Raw genomic sequence first — 22497 nt, 5'->3', positions numbered from 1 at the left:
TTCTTTACCTCTGAGACCTTGTTTTCACATGGCAGGAATATTAGAATCATTCTATAAATTTCTTTCTTTAAATATCAATATTTTGCCAGGTGGCTATGTTGCATGCCTTTGATCCCAGCACTCGGAAGGCAGAGGCAGGTGGATCTCTGAGTTCGAGGCCAGCCTGATCTACAGAGTTCCAGGACAGCCAAGGCTACACAGAGAGACCCTGTCTTGAAAAACAAAAAACAAAAACAGACATATATATTGATGTTTTGGTGGAGTTTCCATGTTATGTACACCCTTTATAGTCATTAACCTAAAGCCGAATGGGGCACAGTGTTTCAGGCTTTTGAAATTGTAATTTTTTTTGTTTGTTTTTGTTTTTTGTTTTTTTTTCAGGACAGGGTTTCTCTGAGTAGTTAAAGGTGTGCGCCACCACCATCTGGCTCTTTTAATGAAACAAATCCAAAAGATGAAATTGTAATTTCTAAAAACCCAGTTTTAATAGCAGAATTTTAACCATAAAAGTAATTTTTTTTTTAGGCAGTCTCCTGCTTTTGCTATGCTGCAAACTTTTAAAAGGAGTTTTGTTCAGTGCAAGCCGTCTCAGTTCTGTGTGTATAAACACGGCTTTGGCCCTGCCTGGGCAGCAGGAAAGGGTGATGGCTGAGGTTCCCTGAGGGCATGGGGATGGATGATCTGTGAAAGCTGGCCCAGGCTGCATGGAGATTAATGGTGTGAGGAGGACTTTCTCTCCCTGGGGCAGAGGAGCCCAATGAGGCAGCTGTAGTAACTGATGGAGCAGCTCCTTCTAAAGACCTCGATTTCCTTCTTTCCCAGCCTGTATTCATCTCTCCCAATCTCTATCAAAATGTAACACGTGCTGTGGCTTGACTGTCAGATTTGCCAATACAGAGGCCGGCTGTGTTTTAAGGGGACCCTCTGCTTCGGGAAACTGTTTGGTGCCTTGTTAGCTGGATGGCTGTAATGACTGAGCAGTTCTGGACAGGGATGGGGGTGTGGGGATTGGCGGGAGGTGGGGTGGGGGAGGGGGAACTTCTCCTTGCTTTGGAGACCATGGTTTCTGCCCTGCCAGGACTCCTTTGATTCCCACATCCGTTCTTTGTGACGACATTTGACAATTAAATGCTAGTTTCATCTCACTCAATCCTCTGGAGTGGTCACATGCTCACATGTCCACGTAGACCCCCTTTCTCTCCACGACCACCTTGTGCAGGTGACCCACAGATTTCCGTTTCTAGCCTCCGTCTCTGCCCTGAGCCCCACTCTCTTATTTCTGAGGACTCAATAGTTCTTGTGGGTATCTCAGAGCCCTCACCGCCTCCTGAGAAGTGACCCTGTCTCAGTACTCCATATTCCAAGGTCTAGAGCCACTATAAGTCAGTGAGAGACCTAGGGGTGGTCTTTGGGACCCTTCCCCGCCCCCGCTAACCCCACTTTCTAATCTGTTTGACCGTTCTCTTGGGCTTTACCTTGGCAGGCTTGCCCAGTTTTAAAATTTATTTTATTTTATTATTACTTTATAAATTATGTGTGTATGTCTGTGTGCGAGTTTGTGCACATGAAGGAGGCCAGAAGAGGGTGTTGGATCCCCTGGAGCCAGAGTTACAGACAGTTGTGAACTTCTTGAAGTGAGTGCTTGGAATTGGACTTGGGTCCTCTGGAAGAATAGTATATGTTCTTAACTACTGAGCCATCTCTCTAGCCTCTGCTTACATTTTTTTTTCTTTTGAAAAAGGGTTTCATGTAGCTCAGAGTGGGCCCACACTTACTAAGTAGCTGAGGATGGCCTTGAACTCCTGGTCATTGTGCCTCTGCCCGTGTGCTGGGATCACAGCTGTGTCCTGCCATGTCCAAGGAGGCCAGCTCCTTTCTTCTTCATCTCTTTTTCTTAGCTGCATCCTTTCCTGGTCCCTTTTCATCTGTGGCCTGTCTGTCTGTCTGTCTGTCTCTGCCTTTCCTTCCCTCTAGCTTGTTTTCTAACTGGAGACAGAACGAGTTTTAAAAACACAAAGCTGATCTTGTCATGTAAAAAATAAAAATTAGTGAGTACCACCACACTGTTGTACTTCAGATAGTGGAAAACGAAAACCAAGCCAAGCCTGTGAAGAGGCCGGCACGAGGCTTTGCACGTTTGGCCCTGGCTAGCGCTTTGCCTCGTTCGGATCACATACCGCTGCAGCCCCATTCACCTCTGCTAGGCTTTTTTAAAAAAATTATTCGTTTATTTTTTATGTGCATTGGTATTTTGCATGTGTGTGTCTACGTAAGGGTTTTGGGTCCCCTGGAACTGTAGTTATAGACAGTTGTGAGCTGCCATGTACGTGCTGGAAATTGAACCTGGGTCCTCTGGGCTCTTAACCACTGAGCCATCTCTCCAGCCCCTTCTGCTAAGCTTCTTGAATGTGTCTAGCTCATTGTGCCCAGGACCTTTGTACATAGAATGATCTTCCTCATGCCCACCCCAACCCCATCACCTGCTGTGCGAAACTTGAGGTCACCATTGAATTGGACTGTCATCTTGCTTTCACAGGCCAAGAAGCAGGCTGCTCATGACATAATACATGCCATCACGAAGCTTTCTCACAGAGGCCACTTTACATTGCTTTGTTATTTGGTTACTGGTGTTCTCCTGGGGAGTTGGGTGCTTCCTAGAGGCAGGGACCGTGTGTGCTTTCTTTGTCCAGCAGAAGCAAGCTTCTAGCAGGGTCCAACAGTGCCCAGCAACTATTTCTTGAAGAAATGAACAAGAAAGAGAAAAAGAACAACTCTAGGGGCTGCGGATGTAGCTCAGTCGGTAGTGCTTGCCTAGCATGCACAAAGCCCTGGCGTCTGTCCCCAGGACTACACACACTGGGGCGTATTGGAGGACTCATCAAAAGTTCAAGATCATCCTCAGCTACATTGAGATCCCTAGGCCAGTCTGCTCTACATGAAACCCTGTTTCAAAACAAGAACAAAAGAAACATTTATATATTGCTTTTGTAAAATGAGTCCATTTTCTATAAAAGAGCTCATGAAACCCTCTGCAGACTCGAACTGTGCTTAGTTGTGAGGAAGGGTGGACTCCCAGCAGTGGCACACAAGAGGCTTCAGGGCCAAGCTAGAGTCTGTCCCAGGAGGACACACCAAGGCTTGACTGTTGTAGGCCCAGGGAAGGTGGGGTGAAGCAGAACCAACCTTGTATTCTTCACAAGAATTCTAGTGTTTCCAGCCTGATTCAGTGAGGTAGGAACAGCTTCATTTGTTAGGCATGGCTACAGTTGGAAGCTAGAGAAACCTCATAACGCTAAACCCAGGAAGCCCCTGGCTTCCTATGCTGCAAAGGGGATGTGAAAGAGTGCTCTCTTTTTGTCTGGGGATCTGCCAGCCTGTGTGTGTCTGAATTATGGGGAGCTGGGAAAGACTGTTGACTCTGCCCTTGTGGAATTTCCCCTGGTTCCGTCTCTCTGTACACAGCTTCTCACAGTTACATGTAGAATGAACACCAGCCTGCTGATGAATGCTCTACTTATTCTCACTCCCCTGCTGGGCCTGTGGGATTTTGAGCAGGGGGAGGCAAGAAGAAGGTGGCTGGCCCCACCCAGCAGTCTGTTAAGGCTAAATCCAGCCCTTCTTCATCGGCCTTGAGGCACTCAAGCCTCAAACATGATCTACCCTAAAACTACCCTTCTTTTGTGTCATCTCTTCTTTTTCTTTTCAGATTTCCAAGTAAATTCTGAATTAGGATGAAAAAGAAAACTTTTTCCTTTTGAAAGCTTTGTGTGTACAGGGCTGGGGACATAGCTCATTGTTAGAGTGTGTTGTAGCATCTTAGGCAGGAGGTCCTAGGTTCCATCCCCAGCACTGGGGGAAAAACATATGGACCTGCATGTATGTTTGTTTTAGATTTATTTATTTTATTAGATATGTGTGAACTACTTGTATGGATGTGCACCACATGAATGCCTGGTGTCTAAGGAGTCCAGGAGGGGGGATGTATATTGTGGATGGTTGTGAGCCACCATGTAGATGCTAGGAATTGAACCTGGGTTCTGCAAGAGCAATACGTGCTCTGAACTGCTAAGCCACCTCTCCAGCACCATGTACATATGCTGTCAGAGAGGGATGAGAAAAGGCTCTCTGCTAGAAAGTTCTTTCATACACTTCTGTGGAAGCGTCCATGCCAGAGCTCTGGATTTTGTAATGGGATCGCGTTCTTGTGGCATGGCTTGAGAGCCCCACTTTGTGTGGTTTGCCTTTTGTTGGCAAAGGAAAGTAACTTCCACACCCTACATGTACCATATTCAGATAGCATGTCAAAGCCCAAGTCAGCACTGGCTCTTTGCAGTCAGGAATTGTTAGCCTGCAGCCACTAGCATGTCCTGGCTTTGCAGTTAGGAGACAAGAGTAAGAGAGCCCTCTCATGCTTAATTGATGCACTTTGGACCTTTTGCAAACTGTATGTGTGTGAGGTTGTGTTCTTGGTAAGTGGTTTTTGTAAATTTACAGATACTCTGTGTCTTAATATGCTGACCTAGGGGAAAATTAAAAACTAATGAACAAAGTGAAGCACAGTGAAAAATATTAAAGCATAAAAAATAGCCAAGGGCTCGTGAGGTGGTTCATGAATAAACATGCTCAGCCTGCAAGCCTGATGGTCTGCACTTGAACCCTGGAACCCACATACAGGTGGAAGCAGAGACCTGACTCCACAAAGTTGTCCTCATACGACGTGCATGCCTCCCCATCACTGGGGTTATAAGTACGTGTGCGAGTGTATATGTACGTACACACACACACACACACACACACACACACACACACACACACACACGAGGGGATAGAGAGAACAGCCAAGTCCCCTCTAAAATCAGTTGCTGTGACTTTCTTTCATTTTGGAAAAGTGGTTTGTTCAGAGTTTGACTACAGGGCACCTAGCTTCAGAGCTGTTCTGCTTTGGTCTCTTTCCTTGTTGGCAGCATGAGCAGGCTCCTGATATCAGCCAGCTTATTTTCTGAGACTCCCAGTGGCTGTAACTGTTAATAAAAGCTATGTGGTTTTTTTTCCCTTAAAAAAAAAATTACAGGACTGGAGCGATAGCTTAGTGATTAAAAGCACTGGCTGCTCTTCCAGAGGATCCAGGTTCAATTCCAAGCCCCCACATGGCAGCTCACAACCATCTCTAGCTCTAGTTTCAGGGAACCTGATGCCCCATTTTTTCTCTCTGTGGGCACTAGGCATGCACATGGTGCACAGACATATATATATATATATATATATATATAGACACAATACTCATATACATAAAATTAATAACCATAATAAAAAAGAATGCTTGCTTTTCTTCCAGAGGACCCTGGTTTAGTTCCCAATACCCACATTGGGCAGCTTACAAACTATTACTCTAGCTCTAGAGGATCCAATACCCTCTTCTGGGAGGCATTCTTACGTGTGTATGCCCCCAACACATAATTAAGAATAAATACTTTTTAGGTGTATTTTCAGTGCATGTAATTGTGTGTGCTTGGTGCCTGAGGAGGTCAGAAGAGGGCATCAGGTGTGCACATGATTGTTTCTGTCTCTGCTAACCTCCCCTCTTGCTAGTTTAATGTAAAGCATAGACAGTCCTCATCTGTGATGCTTTGTAAGTAACTGTAAAAGACAATGACTTATTTAGTCATTTAGTTTTTGATTTTGTTTTTTACAGCAGAGTCTCCCAGGCTGGTCCCAAACTTTCTGTGTACACAAGGATGACCTTGAATTTTTCATCCTCCTGCCTCTTCTTTCCAAGTGCTGTGTTTTTTGTTTGTTTTTTGTTTTTTTTTTTAAGATTTATTTATTTACTATGTATACAGTGAGTGTTCTGCCTGCAGGCCAGAAGAGGGCACCAGATCTCATTACAGATGGTTGTGAGCCACCATGTGGTTGCTGGGAATTGAACTCAGGACCTCTGGAAGAACAACCAATGCTCTTAACCTCTGAGCCATCTCTCCAGCCCCCCAAGTGCTGGGTTTATAGTTGTTGTACCACCATGCCTGTTTTGAAGATAGGGACTCTTAGCAATAGTGATCTCAGGCTGTTTTGAAGCTGAGTGGCAGGGTACTGGATACAGGCTCTGGCTTGCTTTCCAGCCCTGAAAACACTGTAGTTCTTGGTGCCTATTTTATAGCTAAAAACCCCTTAATGATAATCACTTCATTCCATCCCGTCAACTACCCAGGCAGTTTTTTTTTTTTTTTTTAATTTCTCCAGTTGCCTTAATAGAGTTTTATTTATTTATTTATTTGGTTTTTTTGAGACAGGGTTTCTCTGTGTAGCTTTGTGCCTTCCCTGGAACTCACTCTGTAGACCAGGCTAGCCTCGAACTCACATTGATCTGCCTGGCTCTGCCTCCCAAGTGCTGGGACTAAAAGCATGCGCCACCACCACCCGGCTGAGTTTTATCATTTTGAAACAGTGTCTAAGGAGGCCCAAGCTGGCCCCCAACCTGTTATGTACCTGAGGGTGCACTTGATCCTTCTGCTGGTGCCTTCCATGTGCCAACACACTTGGCTGTTTCTTTTTTGTTTGTTTGTTTGTTTTTTTGTTTTTTTGAGACAAGGTTTCTCTGTAGCTTTGCGCCTTTCCTGGATCTCGCTCTGTAGACCAGGCTGGCCTCGAACTCACAGAGATCTGCGTGGCTCTGCCTCCTGAGTGCTAGGATCAAAGGTGTGTGCCACCACCATTTGTTTTTAAGATTAGGTCTTGCTCCTAGCCCAGGTTGGTCTCAAGCTCAGCATCTTCCTGCTGCTGCCTTCCAGGTGCTGGGATTACAGATGCACACCACTACACCCAGCTGACAAGTTTGTCTTCTGCATTTGACTTACTTGAATCAGAATCTGGAAAGGAGTACCATGTCTGCTAAGCCTCTTTATCCCAAGACTCTCTTTTTTACCCTTTTTACTTTGTTGCTGAGTAAACAAGGCCGTTTATCTTGACCAGTTTCCCATCTTCTGGATTTGGCTGCTGTGTCCCTGACGTGTGTCCATCCGTCCCAGCTTTGGCAAACTTATGAGTGAGCACATCAGCCCGCCCCAGGCTGGCATCTTTGTTCTTGGTGTGGCTGTTGTGCATTGCCCTTTAGGAGGGATGGCTCTCTGGTTGTCTCCTTGCCTTGCTGGGTAGTAGAAGGTTCTCTTGCTGTATCCTAGCTTTCCCTCAGATTCTAGAAGCCATACATCCTGTTACTGTCTGCCCACTTATATGAAGTAGGTCACAAGATTTTGGTGACTGGTTGGGACTTCAGATGGAAGAGTATGGTCATATGTGACAAGTACATTTGCTGAAGCTGCCTTGAGCTGACGCCTTTGGCTTTTTTGGTAGAACTGATGTCTCTTGCCAGAGTGATATTTTTATTATTATATGCTCCATTTTGCCCTAATCGAATCTGACTTCTAACCCATGTTCTCAATTAGCCCCTGACTGCAGTCCCTGCCTTTTCTCTAGAACTTGGATTCCTGGAGACTGCAGCCTTGTGGATATGCTCTCCTGGGTCTTTCCAATGAAGTACCAGAGAGAAGTACCAGGTCAAGTCTTCTTAGACATTGCTGCATTCTTGGGAGACAGTGAATTGTCCCACCTGTGTCACTGCAGCCACTTCCAGGCTGGCTTCGTCTTATTTCAGGACTGTTGAGTAGGATGCGGTCACATCCCTTGCACACAACCCTCCGCTGGGGCCCTATCGTATGCAGGGTAAATGCCAAGGGCCTTGCACGGCTCTGAGGCATTATTCATGGGCTCCAGTTGCCTGTGCTCTCGCCTGCTCTAGCCACCCATGTTCCTGCCCTTCTGCAGACAAGCCAGGTGTGCTCCACCTGGTGACCGGCCCGCTTTTTCCTCTCCCTTGACTGGTCTTCTGTTAGATCACTGCATGACTCTCAACACCATCCTCTCAATTATTCACCTCTCCCCTTTGCAGGGAGACTCTTCACCCAAAAGCTTCTCCCAGTTCCCTCCATCCTTTCTTGTTCTTTTTTTAAAGCTGTATTTGCCACTGTCCTTTTTATTGTTTTGTTTGTTTGTATGAAACAGGGCCTGACTGGTTTGGAACTTACTTTATAGACCAGGCTGTTCTCAAACTCAGAGATCCTCTGCCTCCCAGATGCTGAGATTAAAGGTGTGTGTACCATGTACAGCTAGCTACCACCCTCTTTCTTTGTTTATTTCAAAGAGGTTCTCATGTAGCCCAGGCTGGCCTTGAACTTATTATGTAGCTAAGACTGGTCTTGAACTCCTGATCCTTCTGTCTCTAGCTCCCGAGTGCTGGAATTATAGGTGTGAACTACCGTGTTCCTTTAACAGAAGTATGCAGTTAGGTTTTTAAAACTTTGCTTTTCTGGCCTGGGGAGACAGACAGCTTGGGGTTAAAGCACTTGGTTTTCAAGTGTAAGTCCTGAGATTGGCTCTCACATCCTCTGTAAATGCTAGGTGATTGTGGCAGCTCACCTGTAACTCCAGCTACCAAAGGCAGAGACAAGGGGATTCTAGAGCAAACTGCTTAGTGGGCCTAGTGATTGGCAAGCTCTGGGTTTGATTGAGAGACCTTGCCTCCATGAATAGGTAGAAGACTACACAAAGTCAATCACCAGTATCAACCTCAGGCCACAACATACATGAACATACATGTGCAAAACATGCATATATGTATGCACACCACATTCACAAGCACACCAAGGATGCACACATGAAAATGAAAAAAGAAAAAGAAAACCTTGCTTATTTTCTGCTCCCTCACAGCTATTGCAGACTCTCTTGTTCCCATGAATCACCATGTGTGCAGAACAGCTGGTGTAGAGTGTACCATGTGGACTGTGGGATCCAGACAGAGCAGGACCTGTGAGGCCAAGGGCAGTGGGCCTCGCTGATGTCAGTCTGGTTACAAAAACTTCCCTGTTCACCCACTTGGGGGGGGGGTCCTTTTCCTTTCTCTTCCCTTTCTCCCCTCCCTCCTTTTGTTGCTCTTCCCTTTCCTGCTAAGGATTGAACCCAGGCCTCATGGATGCTAAGCACGTCTCTGTCACTGAGTGGTAAGCCCAATTCCTGTAGGTTAGTTTCTTTTTTATTTTTTTTTTTATTTTTTTTTTTTATTTTTTTTTTTTTTGGTTTTTCGAGACAGGGTTGTTTCTCTGTGTAGATTTGCGCCTTTCCTGGAACTTGCTTTGGAGACCAGGATGGCTTCGAACTCATAGAGATCCGCCTGCCTCTGCCTCCCGAGTGCTGGGATTAAAGGCGTGCGCCACCACCGCCCGGCTTCTTTTTTATTTTTAATTATGTGTGTGCACGTGCATGTGAGTGTGTGTGCGTGAGTGTATGTGTGTGTGTGTGTGTGTGTGTGTGTGTGTGTGTAAGTGAATATAGGCACATTGCCGTGGCTCAATTGTAGAAGTTAAAGGACAACTTTTAGGAGTCCGTTCTTTTTTCTGCTGTATGGGTCCTGAGATCGAACTCAGGTCACCAGGCTTGGTGACAAGTGCCTTTACCCACTGAGCCACCTCACCAGCCATGCAGAGGTTTCCTGATTTTTTTCCTTTTTGGAATTTTTATTGTACATATATGAATGTTTGGCCTGCATGTTTGTACATGTACATGCTTGGTGCTGAAGGAGGCCAGAAGAGGGTGTTGTGTCCCTTGAAACTAGAGTCACAGACAGCTGTGAGCTGCCATGTGGGTGATGGGACTGGAATTCAGGTCCTTTACAAGAGTAAAGCATGCTCTTAACTAACACCGAGCCATCTCTCCAGCTCCCCCTTTTTTATTTTTATTTATTCATTTATTTTTGTAGAGAAAGTCTTAAACTGTAGCCCAGGCTCACCTGCAACTCACTGTGTAGACCAGGCTGGCCTTGAACTCAAGTCAGTCCTCCTGCCTCAGCCTGCTAAGTGCTGGTGTTACAGAGTGAGCTAGTCCCGGCTAGGTTTCTTGATTTTAGGCAGTGCCTCCCAGAGTAGTAGAAAGAGTTGCTGGAAGAGAAAGGGCCTTTGTAGAGTCGTGAGTGTGCCTGTAAGGAGACCAGAGGGCCCGAGGTGAGGCGGAGCAGGCTCCTGTTTATGACTAAGATTCCAGGGTATGTTTCCCAGCCACACTTGGGCCTTTCAGCCTCGATGTATGCTCCAGTCTGTCACTCAGTTAGCTAATGGTTTCTTTAGTCCCATTATACATTGTAAGGCTCCCCGGCTCAGTTTTTATTTTTTTTAAAAAAAATAATAGGGTGTACTGTTCTCAGTGGTTTAATTTTTTTAATAGCTTTGCCAATTAAAAAAAAACTTTTCCAACTGTTTATTATGAAATTCACAAATGTACAGAATTAAAAGGATGATGGAATAAACACCCAATGGCTTTCACCTTGATCCTCACGTGACATTTCACCACATCTGCTTTCTCTTCTCTGTATGTGGAGCGTGCATGTGTGGTGTGGTGTGGTGTGTGTGTGTGTGTGTGTGTGTGTGTGTGTAAGTGGAAGCCAGAGGAGTATGTCAGATGTTCTGATCCATCACTCTCTACCTTACTCCTTTGAGACAGAGTTTTACTGAGTCTGGAGCGAGGCTAGCTGCCGACAAACTCCAGTCACCACCCCTAGCAGTGCTGGGCTGACAGGAGTGCAGCCTCATGTGGCTCTAAAAGTTTTTTTTTTAAACTGTTGTTGTTATTATTTTTAAATTTTATGTGCATGGGTCTTTTGCCTGGATGTGTACCATGTGAGTGCCCAGTGCTCTTGGAGGCCAGAAGAGGTGTTGGAACCACTGGAATCGGGGTTACAGATGGTCGTGAGGTGCCATGAGAGTGCTGAGAATTGAGCCCACGTCCTCTGCAAGAGCAACAAGTGCTCTTAACTACACAGCCATCTCTCCAGCCCACATATCTGGATTTTTAATTTTCATCTTTTGTGTGGTGCTGGGACCCAGCTCAGGTCCTCATGCTTGTGCGGAACATGCTCTTGTCTGCTGAGCTGTCCCCAACCCCTGTGTGCAGTTTTTGTCTGAATTATCTGAAGGTAAACGGAAGCTGTTAGGACTTTCTTCCCGAAATTGCGGTCTGTTCTCCCGGAAGCCACTTGGGATCTGCGCAGGTGCTCTCTCAGTCTGTCACACACCTCCCAAGTGTGTTCTTACGGAGCTGGCCATGGTGGCTCCCGGTCATCTGTAAGCCCTGCATTCCCCTGTGACGGTCATATAGCTTGGAAGGTTTTGTAGAGTTTGCAGCTGCAACCTAAAAAGTCCCAGAGGAAAGGCTAGTGACTGTAAGAAAGTTCATGCTAGGTAGACTAAGGAATGCTGTACATTTTACCTCTCGACATGGACCCCCCAACCATAAAATTATTTTGTTGCTACTTCGTAAGTATACTTTTTCTACTGTTATGATTTGTTTGTTTTTTCCTTTAAATTATGTGCGTATGTTTGTGTCTGTGTGGGTATAGGTTGCCCATGGAGGCCAGGAGGGGGTGTCAGATCCCCTGGAGCTGGAGCTAAAATGTGAGTGAGAAGAATGGAACTCCATTCTGTGTACGAGTTGTGCCTGCTCTTAACTGCTGAACCTTCTCTCCAGACCTGTTAAGAATTTTTTTTTTTTTTTTTTTTGGTTTTTCGAGACAGGGTTTCTCTGTGTAGTTTTGGTGCCTGTCCTGGATCTCACTCTGTAGACCAGGCTGGCCTCAAAACTCACAGAGATCCGCCTGCCTCTGCCTCCCGAGTGCTGGGATTAAAGGCATGCACCACCACCGCCCAGCTCTGTTAAGTTCTTAAAGGGGCTGGGTCTATCTTAGGTTAGAAGCTAGCTTTCATTTTTCTGCCCATTGGGGAGAGGAATGATCCCCCGAAAATATTCAGATTTACTTCAGTGCTTATGAAAACTCTATCCATAGACTACCTTGATCTAGAGCAGTGGTTCTCAACCTGTGGGCCTCAGTTCCTTTGGGGGTGAACAATTCTTTCATAGGGGTCACCTAAGACCATTGGAAAATACAGATATTTACATTACAGTTTGTAACAGTAGCAAAATTACAGTTATGAAGTAGCAATGAAATAATTTTATGGTTGGGGTCACCACAACCTGAGGAACTGTATTAAAGGGTCACAGCATTAGGAAGGTTGAGGACCACTGCTCTAGGGACAGGAATGATAGCCTATAATAATGTAACCACAAGAACACATGAAATGAAGTGCTGGTTGGGTGCAGGGCAGGTGAGGAGGGAAAATCTAGCATGAGGCGATTCCTTCCCAAACCCCTGGACATTTGCCTGCTGGTTCTCACTTTGTAACTGTTGAACGACCTGGAGATGGAGGTTCCAGCTTCCAACTGGACCAAACTGAAGAGAAGTAAAGTGTTCATTGTGGCTAGATACCTGCCTGATTGGAAGCTGTTGAGTGTACCCTGACTCAGGGCAGGTGGGCTGGGGTGTGTGCAGGGGTGTTTCTTGTTTTGTCCTTCCTATGCGTAGCAGGGGTGCAGCGTGCCCCCAGTTTTTTATGTGCCCACCAGTAGCCTTGCTCTCTGTGTACTAGCTCGTAAGCAAGCACACATAAATCAGCAATGTAAAGATGTCGCAGCTAATGTGGGATATAGTGTCTTGAGAAACAGTATGGGTTTCCCACCTGCCCAACATGAATTCATTACCATCCAGCACATTCCACCCCCTCTGCTTCTCATGCCACAGGACACACTGGAAAGGACGGGAAAGCACTGCAGGGAAGCCAGAGGAGGTGGAGTGGAGGCCTCTAACGGGCAGAGTCCTGACTGTGTATTTGACTTAGTCTGTCCATGTTGCATTTTGTATCACACAGTGGAGAACACGCAACTGACCCTGAACCTGCAGACGGAGAACAAAGGCAGTGTTGTCTCCGGAGGAGAGCTGACAATTTTCCTGGATGGGCCAACTGTTGATCTGGGAAGCGTGCCTAATGGCAGTGCTGTGACAGACGGTGAGTGCCGCCCTGCTCCCCAGGCTGTGCCAGCATAGGGGTGGGTAGACAGAGATGCTGAGACTGTTCTCTGCTAGCCGTCTTGGTTGGAGTACTATTTAGCCAGCTCCGACTTAGAGCTAACTCTGCCTCTTCTTAGTTTCCCAGATCGAAACATGACGAGTTTTCAAGGACCAGAATAAATGTCACATCTCTGTGTGTGATTGTTTGGATTGTCTGGCAGAGAAAAGCATCTTTTCATCCCATATGGGCCATGGAAATAAAACCTCTTTAACAAATGTGATTCTAGTTAAGTCTCCGGGGAGCTTGAGTGTGTTCCTATAAGATGGCGTTGGCTGGGGAGGAACTGTGTAGCCTTGTGGAGACACAGACTAGCAAAATGGGCAGCTTAAGCAGGGGATAGTCAGTGTCCTCTGCTCTGACCCGGGCAGCTTAAGCAGGGGATAGTCAGTGTCCTTGCTCTGACCTGAGTGTGTGGCCTGTTGGTAGTTGGTTCCGTTTGATCTAGTTTGAATTAGTCACCTCTGGATCTAGCAGGAAGTGATTTCATGGAGTCTAAGGTCTGAAGTGGGTTGTTTCCCTCTCCTCTTTCTCATTAAATGTTTTGTTAGGTGTGATGTAAGATGGAACTTCTCAGATTAAGCACACTTTCTGTACCGACGGGTGAAGTGTGAACTCCCAGTTCAAAGGCAGGGTCGCATCTCAGTGGTTGGGAAGAACTTAGCTGCTGAGAAGAGTCTGCTCTGGGCCTGGAGGGATGGCTTCACAGTGGGGAGCACTGGCTGCTCCTGCTGAGGACCTGGGTTTGGTTCCCAGCACCCACATGGCACCTCGCAATCATCCATAACTCCAGTTCCATGGAGTCTGATACCTTCTTCTGACCTCTACCACATCAGGCACACATGGTACCCAGACATACATGCAGGCAGAATAAATACATTAACAAATAAATAAATCCCCCCCCCCCCACACACTAAAAGACAAAACAAAATAATACAGCCTTGCACTGGGCTGAGCTTTGCTTAAGGTATTTTTGGTGTGTCTCTTTTTTGTTTATTTGTTTTTGGGTCTGTTATTGTTTTGTGTGCTTTAACATGGGCGAGCATCCATCTCTCATTGATTCATTCAGTTGTATGTAATTGAATATCTGGTATGTACTAGGTCTTAATCCAGGTGCTGGCCCACATGACAGTGGGCAAAACTCATGACTCCTTGAAGTTTCTAACCTACTGGCAGTGGGGGAGGGAGAGGGAGACATCCAGTGAGTAAGTACAGAAATAACCACCTAAGTGTCACCATGACAGGACCTCTGACAGAGGGCAGGATGGTCTGAGATTCCTGTAATCTGAGGGGACCTCATCGAAACGAGGGAGGTGTTCTCAGAAAGTTGAGACCTGGACTATGATTTCAGACAGTGGGAGAAAGGAGCGGGTGGGTCTGTGATGAAAACAGAGTGGTTGGGGTGGCTGAATTCTGGGGAGCAGCAAGGTAAGGAAGGAGAGGTAGGTCTAACTCCGAGTACGCCACCTCAGAGCCCATGGTCAGGATGGTGAACTTTACCCTGAGAAACAGAAGGCTGCTCAAGGATGTTGTTTTCCCTCCTCTGTCTTCAGGTGTCACTGTGTGACCTTGGTTGTCCTGGAACTCCCTGTGTGGACCATGTCAGCCTTGAATTCATAGAGATCCACCTGCCTCTGCTTCTCAAAGGTGTGCCTCACCATGCCTGGCTTCTGCTGGTTTCGTTTGCTTGTTTGGTTTTTTTAGACAGGGTCTCACTATGTAGCTCTAGCTGACCTAGGACTCACTATGTAGACCAGACTGGCCTCAAACTCACAGAGACCCATCGGATTAAAGACTAGTGCTACCTCAGCTGGCCTCCTTTTTAAAACATTTTGTTATTACACTAAGAAAATTTATCGTGTGGGACAAATGTGTGGAGGTCCCAGGACAACTTGTGGGAACTGACTCTGTCTGAGGGATCTGGGCATTGAACCCAGGTTGTCAGGTGTGGTGACAAGCGCCATAGTTCTGGCAGAGCTATCTCTCTGGTGCGCGCTATTTTTTTGTTTTCTTCACTCATACAGAGTATTGGTTACATAAGGCCATTTTCATGAGCATGTATAATGTTCTTTTTGCACACTCTACCCCCATGCTCCTTCACCTGCTCCTCACCGTTTTCTAGTTAGTTCCTTTGTTCCCAGCCTTTCACTTCTACCTTTATGTCGCATATATATGCATACTTTTAAAGACTGATTTTCATTTTTTGTGGAATATATGTGTGTATGCCACGTGTGTGTAGGTGCCCCCAGGGTTCAGAAGGAGCTTGAATCACAGATGGTTGTGAGCCATTTGATGTGGGTGCTAGGAATCAAACTCTTGTCCTCTGGGAGCAACAATTGTTCTTAACCACTGAACCATCTCAACTGTTCTATATATGCATGATTTTCTGTTTGTTTGTTTGTTTGTTTTTGGGATAAAATCTTAATGTATTGCTCAGGCTGGCCTTGAACTCATTGTCACCCAATCTCGCTTACTGTGATATACTGTCTGAGCCTCAACTAGTCATTGGAAAACCTTTTAGGTGAAGAGTGACATGATCTCTTTTGGCTTTGCAAGCTCTGTTTGCATTGTGGAAAATGCCCCCATTTTGTGCGCTTACTTGGTCCTGCCTTTGAGAGGTGGGAGTTCATCTGGTGGATAAGGCAGGCTACCTGTTAGTGTCTGGGATGTTCTTGAGTATATTGGAGAAGAGACATTGCTTTCTAGGTTTGAGTTCCATCTGTGTGATCTCACTGATTGTCTCTCCTCCACAAGGAGTAGTTTGTAAGGTGCCTACAGCTGCCAGGATGTCCCTGTTCCATCATGGTGGGTAACTCCTCAAATCCAGACCAGTTCTCTGCCTGGTGGCTAGCTCTCCAACAAGGGCTGAATTTCTCAACATTTCTGTCTTTTCTTGTGATTGATCCAGGCTCACAGCCACCTTCGAGAGAATCCAGTGGGACTGCTGTAGCTCCAGAGACTCGGCACCAGCCCCCCAGTACAAACTGCTTTGGTGGCAGATCTCGGTAAGTACCCCTGTTGGTGATGGCCCTGGGAAGGTGCTTGAAGCTATGGAAAACACACTGGCAGTGGCGAGGAGCCACACATTTAGGAACTTGAAATTTTCTAATCCCTGATTCGGTCTGCTAAGGAGTTCTTGGGAGAGTACAGTGCTCCGCATTCTTAGGAGAGTCAGCAGTACACTGACAAAGATTGGGGCTGACCAGGTTGGCATTCGGGTAAGAGAAGACCTGTTGAATAGACCTTGACCTTCTCTTACCCATCAGGGGCTGTGGTGGTCCTAATGCGTGGAGAACTTGGTTCTTTGGATGTAAGCTTTCTGACTGCATTTCTCTTTTGGGGGGTGGCTGATGGTTCTCTCATTCTCATGTTGGTTAAAACCTATGCTGAGGGTCTGAGCTCATTTACACTTGTTATGCTTATTATGGATGATGTGATTCTGCTTACTATTCCTTCTTATACCTGAATTTGAGCTCTAAACTCATTTCCATGGCAACTGAATTCCTACGCAAGAGAATAGTTTTAAATGTATTGGATAGATGATGGTGGTGGTGGAGGAGGAGGAGGAGGAGGAGGAGGAGGAGGAGGAGGAGGAGGAGGTGTTTAGTGTTTATTGCAATGTACAAAATCCCCAGACATTTTCAGAAGAAATCATACGAATGTAGTTTGTGAATATTATCTTCTTACAGTGGGAAAATTGCTGTTAGAAATCTTCCCATGCAAATCCCAGAGGGTACAGAATAATGCTTTTGGGAAATAGAATTGTGTTCCAGCCAGTGTCCACAGCATCTGACAGATCCCCTTGAGGGCAGAGGTCAGCTTCTTAATTGGTTTGTTTGTGGCTTTGTGAGGTTCAGGTGACCAGAACTTGTTGTTGGCAAGAGAGAGTGGATGTTTGGACCTTTGCCTTTGAGACCCTGGTTTCTCTAGATGCTGAGATGTTGCTTCTCTGTTCTCATTTCTCCTGGTTTGTCTAAAGTGTCACCTCAGTTGAAGACCAGTCACATTTTCTGTGACTTGTTGTGCTAGTTGGCTTGTGAGATGTAATGTATAGTTAGGCCTTACAGGATTAAGACCTGTAATGTGTTTGGCAAGTATTGTATCAACAAAAGAATGATCCAGAACTGGAGGGAACAGAATCTCTTCAGTGGTGACTAGCTCGAGGAGGGACGCCTCAGCATTTCTCCTTCCGAAACTGGTTTCTTTTCTTTAGTGCTTAGTAACTACTTCCTTGCTTTTTCTTTTAGCTGGACTTGGAGGCTTTGGGTCAAACACACTGATACCACTTAACTTGAGGCTCAAAGGATGACTCAGGCATGAGCCTTGCAAACATGGGGACTCTAGTTCAGTTCCAGCACCCTCATGAAGTTCTGGGCGTGGCGTTACTTGTAATCTCAGTAGTGGTGGCAGTAGTGAGGACGAGCTGCAGCAAGGTCTCTGACCAGCCAGCCTAGCCTACCTGGGGAGCTTCAGGCCAGTGGAAGACCCTGTTTTAAAGGAGGTAGAAAGCATTCCGGAAGTTATTCTCTGGCCTTCACACATATGTACCTGCACATGTGCACCTGCACACATGAACATATACACATTTAAAAAAGAGAAGAGGTTAGATTAGATTCTGTAATCTCTTTTCTCTCCCCTCCCTCCCTCCGTCCCTCCCTCCCTCCCTCCCTCCCTCCCTTCCTTCCTTCTTTCCTTTCTGACAGGAACTCATATATCACAGGTTGGCCTTGAGCTCCTGATCCTCCTGCCTTTTACCTCCCAAGTGCAGAAAATGTACACATATGTTCACCACATCTGGATTAACAATGCCTTTCCATTTATTTGTTTGGCTTTTTGTTTTTCAAAACAGGGTTTCCCTGTGTAGCCTTGGCTATTCTGGAACTCGCTCTGTAGACCAGGCTGGCCTCGAACTCAGAGATCCGCCTGTCTCTGCCTCCCGAGTGCTGGGATTAAAGGTGTGCGCCACCACCGCCCGGCTAGAATGCCACAGTTTTCACGTGGAGGTCAGAGGCTAATTTGCCAGAGTCAGTTCTCTTCCACCATATGGGTTCTGGGGATCCAACTCATGTCACCAGGCTTGGTAACAAGTGCCTTAACTCGCTGAGCCATCTCACCAACCTTGACAAATACCTTTTTAATGGATACATTCATAGGTAAAAGTATAAAAACTTGGTGAGAAAAGCAAGGTTCAAAGGTATATACTTGTAGTCCCAGCCACTTGGAAGGCTGAGACAGATTACTGGAGCCAGAAATTTGAGGCCAGCCTGAGCAATATAGGGAGACTGTGCTTCAATAAAAACAAGTAAAATAAAATGGATGGGAAAAATAATCTTGAATTCAAGAGAATGGTTGATTTTGGCCCGAGGACACAGGAATAAGAAAGGCGCAAAGAAAGTATGCCTAACATCATGCTGTTTCTTAGCCTGTGTGGTCATTCCTGAATGTTCCTCTTTTTCTTGAAAACTGACGATGTGTTGTACATTTTCCTAGGTTTATGGGTATATTTCACAATACAATAACTGAATAAAAAGTACCACCTGCCACCCTAAGGAAACTGAGCAGCAGGGCTACTGGGGTTGAATTATTGTATGTTCTTGAAGACAGACTTCAGATTCCCAAAAGTTCTGTAACAGCTACTTACATATATTCAGGCTGGTTTCCTGTGTAACAGGTTAGCAAGTATTTCTAAGGGGATGCTCCATGCTAGCCTCTTAGGAAATCCAGCTCCCAACCCCCCCACCCCACCCCCCACCCTTGACAGAGTTTCTCTGTGCAGCCCTGGCTGTCCTGGAACTCATTCTGTAGACCAGGGTGGCCTTGAACTCAGAGATCTGCCTGCCTCTGCCTCCTACTAGGACAAAAGGCCAGCACCACCTTAGTCTTACAATCTCAGACCTCAGAGTTCAGTGGGGGCTCAGAGTCCAGGTGAAAGCCTGCCCCCTCCAGGTAACATCAGGGCCTACTTAATCTTGGTGGCCTGAGAGGGCTGGTCACAGTCTATTCCATATTGTCTGTTCCATATTTGATTAGGGTAGAAACAGGTGTGAACTGTCCCCAGACTTGTTTCCATTGATGTGCATTGTCTACTGTGCAGCATTGTCCTTGAGGAGCTGGGTAATGATGAAGGTCTGAGGAGAGCGAGTGCTTGAGGGCACAGAGAACATGTAAGGATCCCTCAGGTTCTGTTTCTGTGCTGGACTGAGGCCGGCTCTGGACACTTGTTGACTCAGGTTGGGAAGGACTCCCATGTCCCTGGTGCTGTGCACCCTCGTTCAGGGTCCCATGCAGGGTCTTTATAGTGAGTTTCATCTTAGTGGTGGGAGAGAGTTTCATGGAGCAGACAGATGCATGCAAGAGAGGGGACCAGTAATGGCAGGTGCAAGGCTGAGCATTGTGGGCTGGGGGTTCGTCCTTTGTCTAGACATTCAGGACATGCCACATGATCCTAGGAGCTAAGGAGACCCAATGGGATGTGTATGGAGGGAAGAGGAACCCAATGGAAGGGTCTGTACTGGAACTGGCAGCCTTCCATGGGCTTTCCTGTGGGCTAGAAATGGTTGTGAAATTCCAGGCTGAAGCTGGAAAGCCAGGGTTGTCTGGATTCTCACCTGTGATCCTCTCTTTTCTTTGTTCCTCTCTGTTGTGTGAGGTGAGTGATGGCAGAGGAAATCCAGCCAACAGTACTGTCTGCGTGGGGCCCTTTCTTTCCTGGCCCAGCCTTGTGGGGCCCTCTGACATGAATACCGGCTTCTGCTGGAAGGTCTGTGAAGGTTTCATAGACGAGGAAATGAAACAAAAAAAGAAAGTGTGTCTTTATTTACTTCTAGCTTCATAAAGTTGCTGTTTTTCCCCTCCAGTGTTAGGGACTGAATGGTTTATGTATTCTAGGCAGGTGCTCTGCTATTGATCTAGATGTACCCCCCCTCCCTGCCATCTTTTTAAATTTTAATTTATTTTATTTGAGATAGAGTCTCACGAAGTTATCTAGGTTGACCTTCAACTCACTCTTGTAGCTGGGACTGACCTTGAACTTGTGATCCTCCTGCCTCAGCCTCCCAAATAGTTGGGATTACAGGCCTGTGTTACCAGGCTTGGTGGAGCTTTTCATTAATAGGTCTTTACAAGGGGTCTTGGTTAAGAAGCTGGATATGTGGGCTCAGTTTGTTGTCCTTTGTTATGTGTATATCTGGTTGTTTTGAAATAGTGAATGTGAATGTTTTCTGATACTGGGAGCTAAACCTAGAGCCTTGAGCATGTCAGGCGATCATTCTAGCATCCAGCTATACTCCCAGCACTCCATATGGCACATGCGTGTGTGAGGGATGGAGAGCTGAAGGCCTTGAGTTTGCCCAGCTCCTTCCAGCTAACATTAGTTCAGATCTGCATTTGAACATGTTCCTCCCAGTGACGTTCTTACTGTGACCGTTTTAGGACCTCCTTGTAATGGTTTTCTGTCCCCCTCTGTGACACTTCTTTTTTGTCCTGCTATGACGAAAACCTCTTAGATTTATTAGCTCCCTTGCCTTGGCATTAGTAGCCTCCCCCCCCCCCCCCCACACACACCCAGATTGAAAAGAGCTGTATTCTGGGAAGCCTTTACAGCCCAGAGTCTCTGGTGAGCTCTGACTAGCTCATGGGCTGTGTCTGCAGACAGCGGATCCCAGAACAGAAAGACAAATAAACTTAGGCGGGTGAGTCTGCTGGGAAGCCCTGGGAGGGCCAGGGGAGACTAGGGAAGCAAGGCTGACAGGAGAGAGGGACTCTGGGAGCTGAGCCTTCGGGCACTGGGCATCCTGCCAGTCATTGCTGGCTACTGCCGTCCTTCTTCCATGGCACTGACCAAAGCTGACCTGGAGATGTTGCCCTGCCAGCCTGAAATGGAGGTTAGCACCTTTCTGCTTCCCCTAAAATGTGTCTACAGTCTCGTTAGTGTTGTTGGGAGGAGAAAGGAACACATGTAAACCCATTTCATCATTCAGTGGCAACAGACACAGTCCTGCTTCCAGGGAGTGTGCAGGCTGTCTTCTGAGCAGTTGAGACTGTGAACAGCGTCTGTCTGGGGCATTTTCCAAAGTAATTATGGAGATTAGTACCATCTAAATATGCATATTGGTGTACTGATTACCTATTAATAAAAGGGACATTATTGTACATTTACTTACTTGTATCTGTTTATTTCATAGCTAGCTATTGGCATTTCCTCTGTAGGATAGGAGCCAAGGGAGAGGTGGTGTGTCCCAGCCAGTTGAGTAGATCTAAGAGTTAGGAAGCCTGCTCTCTGCAGTGAACCCACTGAAAGCCAAGCTCACAGTAGTCATGGCGACGGAAAGGTGGAAAGGCACAGTATCTGATACTAAGGACTCTGCAGCAGGACCCTAGGCAATGATCACGAGTACCCATAGTGTGCACACGCCCAAGTGCTGGTGAACACACCTGCACACCCAGAGTGCTGGTGTGTGCACAGGCGTGAGTGGAGCGTGTAAAGAGACTTTGAAGGCGTTTGCTGACCCAGTGAAATGGGGTGGGGCGATCTACAAGTAGAGTGTTCTGTACGACAAAGCAGGGAAAGTGAGAGAGCCTGGCTCACTGGGACGGCAGTCCTTTCTTTCGTCATGCTGACATGTACCTGGGCCTCAGTCCAGCCGCCAGCTGCTTTGGTCTGGTTTGGTTTTGTCAAAGCCTTTTGTAGAGAGGAGCCCAGGTGACACATTGTCACTCAGAGGCCATTGTTTATGCTAGGCCTCTGGCTGGGTGGTGTTCACTCTGTGGTTTTGACAAATTCGGGGTGTCTAGCCACCGGTCTGGGCTCGTGTACAGGAGCCTCTGGTCTCCCTGCTCTCTCTGACCCTGGCTCTGCTCCCTAGTTGTCGTCATGTTTTTCCTTTTCTAGAGTTCTGCTCACGGTGGAGCTGCTTTCAGTTTGGTGTCCTAGACTTGGAATACAGTTAATTCTGTTGATACTGAGTGGTACTCCATCGTCTGGATCCAGCACGTTTTATCTATCTGTGGGCTAACTGAAGTGTGCTTTAGTTAGTCCTGAGTTTATTAACTATGAACAGAGCTGCAGTTGGTATCGGCTTCTCATCAGTGCAGCCATATTATACCAGAGCTTTCTGGGAAGGGGGGCTACATGGGAATGCCTGGTACAGTACATTTAAGACTAAAATCAGAAACCAATTGAGAGGATTTCTCCTCCTTGTAGAAATTTACATTTTACCCTTTTTTTTTTTTTGCTTGTTTTGTTTTATGATTTAGGGTTTTTTTTGTTTTGTTTTGTTTGTTTTTGTTTTTCTAGACAGGGTTTCTCTGTGTAGCCCTGGCTGTCCTGGAACTTGCTCTGTAGACCAGGCTGGCCTGGAACTCAAGATCCTCCTGAGTGCTGGGATTAAAGGTGCGAGCTACCACCGCCCTGCTGACTCTTAATAGTTTTCAGCCTCCACAGTCTAGAGCCAGGCAAGCCTCCATATGAAGACATGCAACCCTGACTAAAAACTAAACC

At 46.5% G+C, this 22497-nt stretch overlaps 1 protein-coding gene across 1 annotated transcript in view; it reads left to right on the top strand.

Moving 5' to 3' along the window:
* Wwp2 (WW domain containing E3 ubiquitin protein ligase 2) overlaps positions 1–22497 on the top strand; it is a 110292-nt gene that overhangs the window by 18565 nt on the left and 69230 nt on the right. The window contains exons 2-3 of the mRNA XM_059264043.1: positions 12801–12938; positions 15907–16003. Of these exons, the coding sequence (XP_059120026.1) occupies positions 12801–12938; positions 15907–16003 (235 nt within the window). The remainder of the gene's footprint in view (positions 1–12800; positions 12939–15906; positions 16004–22497) is intronic.

This window comes from Peromyscus eremicus, chromosome 5, assembly GCF_949786415.1.
Source record: "Peromyscus eremicus chromosome 5, PerEre_H2_v1, whole genome shotgun sequence".
Lineage (NCBI taxonomy): Eukaryota > Metazoa > Chordata > Mammalia > Rodentia > Cricetidae > Peromyscus > Peromyscus eremicus.
The sequence above is the reverse complement of the archived record's forward strand: the minus strand, read 5'-3'. Positions and strand labels throughout refer to the sequence as shown.